Genomic DNA, 12239 nt, shown 5'->3' with positions numbered 1-12239 from the left:
AATTTTATTTTCCTGCCATACGGGAGAAGAAGCTGGGTCATGAGCTGGTCAGATCTCTGTGGTGGTCATTTATTCAGGAGACCCATGCACTGGTACAAACAGTCAATCAGCAAGGCAGATTATGTCTTCATTAAATAAGAAAAGCAAATCTAATCAATACTTGTACTAGGCAGACTATCAGTATCTTGTGTTTTTAGCACACATACAGTACATGTGGGACACACGGGATATTAAGGGTTAACTTGGGTTAAGTGGACTGTGCTTCGGCTTTTATCAGACTTGGGAAAGTCATACACTCGATAGCACTGGGAGTATGGATATTTGGACAGGGCAAATCTTGTAGTTATTAACATATAGCTGCAAAATAAGGTGGATAATATTTTACAATTTATAGAGTAGATCGACGTTTATTTTATGTCGGACTTTTATTTTGACGCCTGGCGCGCAGGAAATGCGTCACAATCGCTGCCATCGCTTCCTGCGGTAAAGGGATTTCCGTCAACAACATTTGATCAAAACACCAATGACGAGCGGAAACTGGTTCTTCGTGATCTTTTAAACTCGCTGCGAAGTGTAAAATACACCCAGATAAAGCTGTTTTCGCTGTTCACATCAGTACAAGAGGCTCGACACGTAAGACAGGACACTGTTATTATTATTATTTACACTTTGAAGAGCTTGTCTATGAACTTATTTGTTAATCGTGTACGATTACGCTTGATATTTCTGTTAATTCAGCGTTATTTATTTCACTGTGAGCACACGACAGTTCAAAGGAGACGCATTTTCTTTTTAAGAATGATAATAATACACCGTGGTACTGAATAATTAATTGTTTTTTATGTACTATAGTTTTTATGCACCTGATAGGACTCAACTCGCAGGAAGAGTCTGTTTTGAAACATAATAACAATACACTTTTTAAGTGTCACTGGGTTTTATAAATGGCAGCGTCCTCTGAATGCTTTACCAGCACTGACTGACAGATCTGTCTGTAATCTGCTGAATATGATTTGTTTCAGTGCAGGATGAACCCTCAGGTGGTGCGCAGGGGCTTCAGCGTCCAGCAGTCGGACCTGATGTGTAAGAGAGGATGCGGTTTCTACGGTAACGCCGTCTGGCAGGGCCTCTGCTCCAGATGCTGGCGAGAGGAGAACCAGTGCACCCGGACCAAGCAGATAGAGGACGACAGGGCGCTGGCCGAGAGGTGAGGCATGGTTCGTCTTCTGCTTTATTTCACTGTCCTGAGGTCCGCTGCTGTAGTGCTGTGTGTCTGTCAGGTTACAGAGAGAGGAGGAGGCGGCGTACGCCAGCAGCGGCCGTGAGGAGGCGCGATCACGACCAGAATCCTCCAAAACACACAGCACTGTGCCCATCGTGAAGAGGCTCTTCACCTCTGCTCCCAAAGCACCCGCAAGGAGAGGTACCACGATACATTTACAGTGCGTTACACATAGGCTTCATTTGGTCATGGAAACCTGGACATAGAATTAAATCTTATATATATATACAGTACAGGTCAAAAGTTTGGAAACATTACTATTTTTAATGTTTTTGAAAGAGGTCTCTTCTGCTCATCAAGCCTGCATTTATTTGATCAAAAATACAGAAAAAACAGAAATATTGTGATATATTATTACAATTTAAAATAATTGTTTTTAAATTTATTATACTTTAAATTATAATTTATTTCTGTGATGCAAAGCTGAATTTTTAGGATCATTATCACATGATCCTTTAGAAATCATTCTAATATGATGATTCATTATCAAAGTTGGAAACAGTTCTGCTGCTTAATATTTTTTCAGAACATGTGATACTTTTTTAGGATACTTTGATGAATAAAAAGTAAGTAAAAAAAAAAAAAAAAAAAAAGAAGCTATGTTTTTTAAAATATAAATATTTTGTAATAACAATATACACTACTGGTCAGTAATTTGGGGTCAGTAATTTTTTCTTTTTCTTTTTTTTAAATAAAATCAATACTTTTATTCAGCAAGGATGTGTTAAATTGATAAAAAGTGATAGTAAAGAAAATATATTATTAGAATATATATTATTAGATTTTTTATTTTATTTTGAATAAATGCAGTTCTTTTTAACCTTTTATTCATCAAATATATTAGACAGCAGAACTGTTTCCAACACTCATAATAAATCAGAATACTAGAATGATTTCTAAATGATCATGTGATAGACTGGATGTTACATGTGACACTGAAGGCTGGAGTAATGATGCTGAAAATACAGCTTTGCATCACAGGAATAAATTATTTTCTTAAAGTATATTCAAATAGAAAACTATTATTTTAAGTTGTAATAATATATCACAATATTACTGTTTTTTCTGTATTTTTGATCAAATAAATGCAGGCTTGATGAGCAGAAGAGACTTCTTTCAAAAACATTAAAAATAGTAATGTTTCCAAACTTTTGGTCTGTACTGTATATAGTTAGTTAGTTAGTTAATTAGTTGTGAGTGCAATCCCTAACAGGGTTTCTGAGGGTTTTAAAAAGTCTTAATCCACCCTTCCAAAAATTTAAGACCATAAAAGGGTTTTAAATCAGAGCAGAAAGTCTTAAATTCGTACAGTCATGGCATTAAATATTGCATGCACTGCAAAAAATAATCTTCTTCAGTGATATTGTCTTGTTTCTCAATACAAATCTCTAAACATCTTGACATCACAATACATTTACAGTACTTGAGATGCAAATACGAAGCCTTGTTTTCTGAGAAACTTGAGTTTATGCTTAAAACAAGAACAAATATCTATCACTGGGGAATGAAAACTTGTTTTCCCTTTGAATTAAGTAGATTCTGGTGGATATTTGTACTTGTTTTAATCATAAACTCACTTCATTTTGACCAGTTTCTCAGAAAACAGCAGCCCTTATGCTTATAATTTCACTTCTCAAGATTTAAGAATCTTAAGACACTTTAGAAAACAATCCACAAATGCTGAGAACGAATGATACAGTGTGATCAGGAGGTGCAATAGAAGTCGCTTCCATGTTCTAGTGGTTTGAAGCAGAGGGAATAATTATTTTCTAACAAAGAGAATTTCAGAAATTCCAGAGCTTTCAGTCATGTGACGGAGTTTGTACATCTCGCTCTCGTTCTCACGCAGATGCAGGAGCTCCAAAGACGGCGGTGAGCCAGAGCACCTCGCTCAGCCGACAGCCCAGTGCAGAACGTGATCATGTGACACAACACTTCATCGACTTCCTGAAGCCCTTCCAGAGACCTGGATATGACATCTTTAAACAGTGCCATGCCTTCGTTGAAAATATCGCACACAAAAAGGTGAAAAACAAGTATGCTGATATTTTCCAGCATCTATGCTTTTATTAAAAGGTAGTAACTGCATGTGTTTTCTTCCTGCTTGCGCTGTAGGTGGCTGTACGTGGTGAGGATTTCTCAGACTCTGTGCAGGATTTCTATCAACACATTTCAGAGTACTTACAGACAAACTTTAAAGGTACAACATGCAAAGTCAAGTTTATGAATGAATCAGAGAGACCTATTCATTTATTTTATAAGATTTACTGAATTAACGGTTTAAGGGGTTGGCAACCTTTTGTTTTAATTTGTGATTTAAAAAAAACAATTTTTTGTCATGAAGTGCCATTTTTAATTTGCCTAGTTAAGTCACAAACTTGCATAATTTATGATTTAATTTTTCTTAAATGTTTAGCAAAAAAACACTGTTACTTTACAGGAATTTCCTGGATTATTATTGTGAAACCTTCTCTGTCAAACGTAAATCTTTTGCAGTTAACCATTTGTTAAGAACAGCACACATGCATGAGCTAATGTAACTATCACTGCATCAGAAGCCACAGTTACTGCCTTTAAATAAAGCAACATGGATCATCACAGCAGTGTTTCTGGGTCTTCTCCTCGACTGAAGCACAGACTCTGCTCTTCAGCACAACGGTGACCAATAAACACAGACAACAGGAACACTTTAAATCCCAACAGAACATGAAACACAAACAGATCTCTAGATCTCAGCATATTCACTCGTAACAAACCAGTCTGACTTTATTTCTTTCACTCAAAACCTCTTATTGAGAATGAAGTGGGGATTAGATGTTGATGTTTTATTGAAAATACTAAAGTCACCATTGTGGGGATCAGTGTTTGTTTTAGTTGCGCTCTAGACCCTTGGCTTTTTAACACCAGTTTTCTCTGTCTGCAGTGTTTCTAAAGCACATTTGTAATAGAGCAAATCTTGTGAGAGAAAACCTGATCAGATAAAGTTGGTTACTTATGGTTCTGCATTATACTTCTGTCCTGCTTCGACATTTTGAACATTTTTAAGTCATTATGCAGAGAGAGATCTGTTCGTGTTTCATGTTCTGTTGCTGACAGTCATGTGAGGTTGTATTTATTCATTTATTTTTAATTTTAGGGTGACAGATTGTAATAATTCAAGAAATACCTGTAAAATAACAGTGTTTTCAGCTTATTTAAATTAGATTTTACTTTAATTGCATGGTTTTTGTGTGTCATTTTTATCATCTAACGTTTTGTTATTGTATTTATTACAGAATATTTTGGTAATTTTACGTACATTTGTATATAATTTAAGAAAACAGAAAAAAAATACTATAAAAAAAATACAGCATTTTTTCTGTAAAAAAGTGAATTAATGTAATTTCTCATTAATGTCGTAATACTTAAAATAACATCCGAGAAGTTAATTTAGAGATAACTTTACAGAGTTTTGACTACGATTTAAAATAAAAGAAAACAATCTTAGTTATTTTCCGTAAAATTTAGATTTTATTTTCCTTTTTTTTTTTTTTTTTTTTTTTTTTTTTTTTTACAGTGCACATTAAAACAGGTTAAACAGGTTATGCAACTAAGAGGAATAATGCAGATTGTTCTGCATGTGCCAGAGGTCGCTGACCCCTCCTTCATATAGTCACATTTACACTACTTGCTCTTAGGAGCAGATAGGTTGCCACATCTCTGACAGTGGTCTGTAACTGTGTGTCAGGGTCTGCAGATGTGATGGAGACTGTGATGGATGAGGTTGAGCGGTATGTGATGGGCCGTCTATATGAGCAGCTCTTCTGCCCTGACCACACTGATGATGAGAAGAAAGACCTGGTCATCCAGAAGAGAATCAGGTGCGCTGGAAGCCGAGCCGGGGGACTTAAAATAAGAAGACTAATAACAGTGTGACACTTTACGTGTGTTTGTTTGTGTTTGAAGGCTTTGCACTGGGTGTCCATTGCGATGCTGTGTGTTCCTGTGGACGAGAAGATCCCTAAAGTATCAGACAGTGTGGAGAGAGCCATAACAGGTACAGACACCTGTGTGCGTCATTATACAGAGCTTAGGACAAAACATGCTTCATAAAGCATACTGTATTGTTCCTGTTTTCTGATTTGGTGAGACACATTTGCAGCTGTCATACAATAATCAATATGCAAGTACATTATTCAAAACATTAAAGCAATAGTCCACCCAAAACTTGTTTACTCACCCTCATGTCCTCCAAACCCATATGACTTTCTTTTTAGTGTTCGCATCAATCATTTTCTTAGATTGAGCTGCTTCTGGTGAATTCTCTCAGAAGTCAGTGCCTTTTTTGTAAGATTGTGCTTTAAAAGATATAAATATTTTAATATAAAGTGTACATATAAAAGAAGAATTTGTAAATATGTGTCCCTGGACCACAAAAGCAGTCTTAAGTCTCTGGGGTATATTTGTAGCAATAGCCAACAATACATTGTATGGGTCAAAATTATAGATTTTTCTTTTTATGCCAAAAATCATTCGGTTATTATGTAAAGATCACGTTCCATGAAGATATTTTGTAAATATTCCACTGTAAATATATCAAAACTTAATTTTTGATTAGTTGCATTGCAAAGAACTTCATTTGGACAACTTTAAAGATGATTTTCTCAATATTTAGATTTTTTTGCTCGCTCAGATTCCAGATTTTCAAATAGTTGTATCTCAGACAAATAGTGTCCTATCCTAATAAACCATACATCAATGGAGAGCTTATTTATTCAGCTTTCAGATGATGAAAAATTGACACCTAAGACTGGTTTTGTGCTCCAGGGTCACATATATATAAATGTAAATATTCAAATTTACAATTCATTTGACCTCCATAATTCACCATTTCTACACTGAACAAAATTATAAACGCAACACTTTTGTTTTTGTCCCCATTTTTTCTGAGCTGAACTCAAAGATCTAAGACTTTTTCTATGTACACAAAAGGCCTATTTCTCTCAAATATTGTTCATAAATCTGTCTAAATCTGTGTTAGTGAGCACTTCTCCTTTGCCGAGATAATCCATCCCCCTCACAGGTTTTTAATGGCAGTCCTAGCCTAATAAGTTTGAATATGGGTGAAGACCAAAGAGAAGTCCTGTGCTTGCTACTAGAGGTCTTCTTCTTCTAATGTAATGTAGGATCTTGATTGGCTCTTTAATCAGGCCGCTCATCTCTGAACTCGTTCCTGTTGCAGTGCTGCGCCGTGGCGTTCATCGGCATATCAAAATGCTGATTAGACCACATGATTATTGCACAGGTGTGCCTTAGGCTGGCCACAATAAAAGGCCACTCTAAAATGTGCAGTTTTACTCCCAAAACCAGTCAGTATCTGGTGTGACCACCAGCAGTGCAACACATCTCCTTCACATAGAGTCGATCAGGTTGTTGATTGTGGCCTGTGGGATGTTGGTCCACTCCTCTTCAATGGCTGTGTGAAGTTGCTGGATATTGGCAGGAACTGGAACAAGCTGTCGTATACGCTGATCCAGAGCATCCCAAACATGCTCAATGGGTGACATATCCAGTGAGTATGCTGGCCATGCAAGAACTGGAATGTTTTCAGCATCCAGGAACATGGGGCCATGCATTATCATGCTGCAACATGAGGTGATGGTCGTGGATGAATGGCACAACAATGGGCCTCAGGATCTCATCACGGTATATCTGTGCATTCAAAATGCAATCAATAAAATGCACCTGTGTTCGTTGTCCATAACACATGCCTGCCTATACCATAACCCCACCATCACCATGGGTCACTCGATCAACAACGCTGACATCAGCAAACTGCCCACCCACACGACGCCATACATGTCTGCCATCTGCCCTGTACAGTGAAAACCGTGATTCATCCGTGAAGAGAACACCTCTCCAAAGTGCCAGACGCCATCGAATAATGTGAGCATTTGCCCACTCAAGTCTATTATGATGACGAACTGCAGTCAGGTCGAGACCACCATGAGGACGACGAGCATGCAGATGAGCTTCCCTGAGACGGTTTCTGACAGTTTGTGTAGAAATTCTTTGGTTATGCAGACCGGTTGTTGCAGCAGCTGTTCGGGAGGCTGGTCTCAGATGATTTTGGAGGTGAAGATGCTGGATGTGGAGGTCCTGGGCTGGTGTGGTTACATGTGGTCTGTGGTTGTGAGGCCGTTTGGATGTACTGCCAAATTCTTTGAAACGCCTTTGGAGATGGTTTATGGTAGAGAAATGAACATTTAATTCATGGGCAACAGCTCTGGTGGACATTCCTGCAGTCAGCATGCCAACTGCACGCTCCCTCAAAACTTGATACATCTGTGGCATTGTGCTGTGTGATAAAACTGCACATTTTAGAGTGGCCTTTTATTGTGGTCAGCCTAAGGCACACCTGTGCAATAATCATGCTGTCTAATCAGCATCTTAATATGCCACACCTGTGAGGGGGATGGATTATCTCGGCAAAGGAGAAGTGCTCACTAATACAGATTTAGACAGATTTGTGAACAATATTTGAGAGAAATAGGCCTTTTGTGTACATAGAAAAAGTCTTAGATCTTTGAGTTCAGCTCATGAAAAATGGGAGCAAAAACAAAAGTGTTGCGTTTATAATTTTGTTCAGTGTAAGCGAAACATCTGTAAACACGTTACGCATTACACTTTGCTGAAAGATTATGAAATCAAGCATTTTGTTGTTAAAAGTTAATGCACTGAATAACCATGCATCATGTTAATGTTGAAAAGTTTTATTTTTTTAATAGACCTGATCAACTTGGACTCTAAAAAGGTTCCCAAGGAGAAGTTGGCGTGTGCCACCAGGTGTAGTAAACACATCATGACTGCCATCCAGGGCAGTAAGAAAGCTGCCGCCTCAGCTGATGACTTTCTGCCCACTCTCGTCTACATCGTGCTGAAGGCCAATCCACCTCGATTACACTCCAACATCCAGTACATCACACGCTACTGCAACCCCAGCCGCCTCATGAGCGGAGAGGACGGATATTACTTCACCAACCTGGTAAGGCTTCACTTTCACCTCATGCTTTCGGTGTGTTTTTAGGAAAGTCACAAAGTACCTTCAGATTTTGGGAGCTGTATGATTTACAGGAGCCTGGATTAAATCCACTGCACTCTGATCCTGAAGGCTTTTGTCTAAATCATAATAACTATGTCAGTCACTAGTATACAAGTACTACTAATTGTTAAACAAAAGAGACCAAAGAGATTTGAGAATGGTCTTCAAAAACAAAATCTACTTTATCTGTTCCTATAGGGTGCATACAAGACTTTTTATACAATTTTAAAATTAAAATAAATGGTGTTTGGCGCGACCTTTCTGTCCTTCCTTCTTTTTTGTCCTTTGTTGTCCTCACCTGAGCATAAGGGATTTTTAATGGCTGTCCAAGCCTAATAAGTTTGAATATGAGTGAAGATCAAAGAGAAGTGCTGTGCTTGCTACTAGAAATGTAATGTCTTCTTCTAATGTAATGTACGATCTTGACTGGTTCTTGAATCAGGCCGCTCATCTCTGAACTCGTTCCTGTTGCAGTGCTGTGCCGTGGCGTTCATCGAGAAGCTTGATGCGCAGTCGCTGAACTTGAGTCATGAAGACTTTGAGCTCTACATGTCCGGTGCATCATCTCCGTCGGGTCCCAAAGCCACTTCATCTGGCAACAGCTTACAGAAAGGCTTTAAAGAGGAGCACTCCGCGGCAGAACCACAGCTGGAGCCGAGGAGAGCAGAGGAGACACGTCCTCTGGAAACAGACCTCATCGAATGGAGCGACGGTCAGGAGCTCTCAGTGCTGGGCATGTTAGAAGAGCCACCTGCACGGACTCACACCTCCAACACATTCACTATTGACTCAGACAACATAGGCGGCGACAGCCTGCCTCCTCCATTACAGCCGCAGAAGTTCGCTGGATAGCTCCCATCTTTACTGGGCACAGACTGACAACACCTGGCGCTTCCCCCCGCAGCTCTTCTGTCTGCAGGTCACTGATGGTCTCTGTTCCTGTAACGGGACTGAATGCATTCACTTCGGTTCTTTATAGGGTGATAGGTTTATATTTTACTCCAAGATAAAAACAAATAATAATAATAATAAAAGAATTAGGCTAGTTTTGGGACCATTAGAATTTGAGGTATTGTGAAAAAAGAATACTAGATATTATAAAGTATTTATAAGTCATAGTGGTATTTGCTGTACTGCATTTCATTTGTGTAAATATAAATGTTAAAAATTGTATTGCATTAATGAGAATCCAATGAAAATCACTACTGAAAATGAGAATTACAAAGAAAAATAGAATTGTTTTTTATTGTTTTGAAAATAATGTTACAATGCCAAAAAAAGCTCTCAAAAAATAGGCCTAAGCTTAATTTCATTATAATTTGTGTTTAAATATTTAAATCTATAGCACTGGTTTTATTGCTTTATGCAGGTCACTGAAGTCTGAGAATACGTAACTTATTAGTATTTATTTCAGTTTTTTCCCAGCTGTGGAATTCTGCATCTCCTTATGTTTTCTGGCCATTATTATTGGCATTAGTGGTCATTTGAATTAAGAATTAATAACAAGGACAGAACTGGTGTGGGTTAGGTTTATATAACTGACCTGTTAGTATAGTTGAGTCAGAATCTGGTGTGAGATGTGATCTTTACTCTGGGTTTGTTAAGGCATGCCGTGATGAGCAGTAGTTATGCTACAGGCAAAGCTTGAATCCCAGGTGTGGTTTAATGGACACCAGCGCATTAGTAAACAAGACGTTACTCCGTATAACAAATGAGTCTTCAGCACGGTACTATTTAAAAATGTATTATCAAATATTTATTTTCTGTACTATATATTTTACTTTCAAGGAAATGCTGTTACAGTGTGAAAGGAAAAAAGAATGATTTAGTAAGTTAATTATTATAAACATACTTTTTAACCCTTTGTTCTATGAAAAATATTGCTTATGCATGCAAAGTTACAGTTTTGCTGTGGTATGTGGTGTCCTGTTACGGACAGTTTGTAACCTCATTTAGTTATATAAAAGATCTGGGTTTGAAGCCAGAGAAATGCTATTTAAACAATTATAAATAAAATGATCTCCTGATGGAATAGAAAACACTGGTGTCTAACTTGATATTCGCTCTGTTTACACCAAATATTAAGATGCATTTTGGTACATAATTCACAAAAAATAAACTGATGTGAAAGAAAGAAAATTTTAAACAAAATTGTATTTTTTTCACTTAGCTTTTGGGAAATAAATAAATAATGTAAAATAAATAAATAAATTCACATTTTTGACATACTTTATGAAAGAAACTGTAGGCCACACCTGTCTAATTCAGGATTTCTTATGCATTTAATGTACGTGCTAAAAGCTGAATTTCTTTGTTGTACTGTTTTTATTTTTATTATTTCTCCCAGGAGGATGGGTGCACTTGTAGCTACACCTTCAGTAACATACAATCATACTGACGTGTCACATCCAAAACAATCATGTAGAAACAGGGGTTAGCTTTCAGTGTCGTAGTAATAAATAGCTGGTTTTAGTTAATTTTACTCTTGAGATGGTGGTATTTACTGGTGCGGGACCTTACGTATGCAAGTTACACACTGCTCAGTCTATTCCAACTCATGTGACAGTGTGGATAAAATAAACTATTTCTTAGATTTCTTATTTCTGTTTTTACCTAATTCATAACACAAACTTTTTTCAATTTGCATTGAGTGCAGTGTTTATATCAGATGAACTGAACTGTTGGTGAACACTCCCCAGCTGGTGACTCTGCATGAGCAGGTTATTGTTGGGAAAGATGAAACACCCAGCTACACGTAAATGGGAAAGGCCTTATAATAGAATACTACCAACTGACTGATGTTTTTACAGACATTTTTAACATCTCCCTTAAGCAGGCAGCCATCCCAATGTGCTTCAAATCCACCTCCTTCACCCCAGTGCCAAAAAACCCCACAGTAACATGCCTAAATGACTATCGGTCTGTTCCACTTACCCCAGTGATCATGAAGTGCTTTGAAAGATTGGTCATGACTCATCTCAAAGACCTTATCCCATCCACTCTGGACCCAAAACAATATGCATACAGACACAACCGCTGCACAGATGAGAAAACAAGAACTCGTATATCAGAATGCTGTTCATTGACTTACGTTCACCATTTAATACAATCATCCCACAAACACTAATCAAAAAACTGTCTTTACTTGGATTAAGCACATCAGTGTGCATCTGGATCCTTGACTTCCTGAGAAACAGACCACAGGTTGTCAGAATAAATACACAGACGTCCTAGCCCATTACCCTGAGCACTGGTGCACCACAAGGCTGTGTACTGAGTCCACTGTTATACACCTTGCTGACTCATGGCTGCATTGCTAAACACCAAAGCAACAGCATTGTAAAATGTGATGATGATACCACAGTTGTGGGGCTCATCAGCAATGATGATGAGACCGCATACAGGGATGAAGTGAATCAACTCATAGCCTGGTGTGACTACAACAATCTCTCTTTGAATGTCAACAAGACAAAAGAGATGATTTTTGACTTCAGATGCATCAAAGCCCAACACCAGCCTTTATCCATCAATGGCACTGAGGTTGAAGCAACACAAAGCTTCAAATTCCTGGGACTGCACATCTCTAACAACCTCAAATGGTCACTAAACACCTCCTCCTTAGTAAAGAAGGCTCAACAGTGCCTATATTTTCTGAGAAGGCTGAAGAAAGCAGGCATGACCCCCTCTATCCTCACGACTTTCTACAGATGTGCCACTGAGAGTGTACTAACCAGCCGCATCACATTTTGGTATGGAAATTGCTCTGCATCTGACAGGAAAGCCCTACAACGGATAGTGAAGATGGCACAGCACATCACCGGGAACTGTCTTCCTGCCATCGAAGATATCTACAGCACCAGGTGTGAGAATAGGGTA

General features: G+C 38.1%; 1 protein-coding gene across 2 annotated transcripts; it reads left to right on the top strand.

Annotated features, from left to right (window-relative positions):
* The first annotated feature begins 399 nt into the window (after positions 1-399).
* Positions 400-10404, top strand: rabgef1l (RAB guanine nucleotide exchange factor (GEF) 1, like). Of its 2 annotated transcripts, none has more exons than XM_042770741.1 (9): positions 400-633; positions 1023-1207; positions 1281-1423; positions 3132-3307; positions 3398-3482; positions 5010-5142; positions 5227-5318; positions 8050-8306; positions 8838-10404. In XM_042770741.1, the coding sequence occupies exons 1-9, from the start codon at positions 415-417 to the stop codon at positions 9213-9215; spliced, it is 1668 nt and encodes a 555-aa protein (XP_042626675.1). In that variant the 5' UTR covers positions 400-414; the 3' UTR covers positions 9216-10404. The 2 variants fall into 2 exon arrangements, with proteins under 2 accessions (XP_042626675.1, XP_042626676.1); XM_042770742.1 differs by having other exon boundaries at positions 496-633; positions 1028-1207.
* The last annotated feature ends 1835 nt before the right edge of the window (positions 10405-12239 follow it).

Source organism: Cyprinus carpio, chromosome A15 (assembly GCF_018340385.1).
Source record: "Cyprinus carpio isolate SPL01 chromosome A15, ASM1834038v1, whole genome shotgun sequence".
Lineage (NCBI taxonomy): Eukaryota > Metazoa > Chordata > Actinopteri > Cypriniformes > Cyprinidae > Cyprinus > Cyprinus carpio.
Note: the sequence above shows the minus strand (reverse complement) of the source record. Positions and strands in the feature narration are given on the sequence as shown.

Coding starts and splice junctions, on each gene's coding strand:
- rabgef1l (XM_042770741.1), top strand. CDS start 415: ATGTCGGACTTTTATTTTGACGCCTGGCGCGCAGGAAATGCGTCACAA. Junction 5,143..5,226: donor GTCATCCAGAAGAGAATCAG/GTGCGCTGGAAG, acceptor TTTGTGTTTGAA/GGCTTTGCACTGGGTGTCCA. Junction 5,319..8,049: donor TGTGGAGAGAGCCATAACAG/GTACAGACACCT, acceptor TTTTTTTAATAG/ACCTGATCAACTTGGACTCT.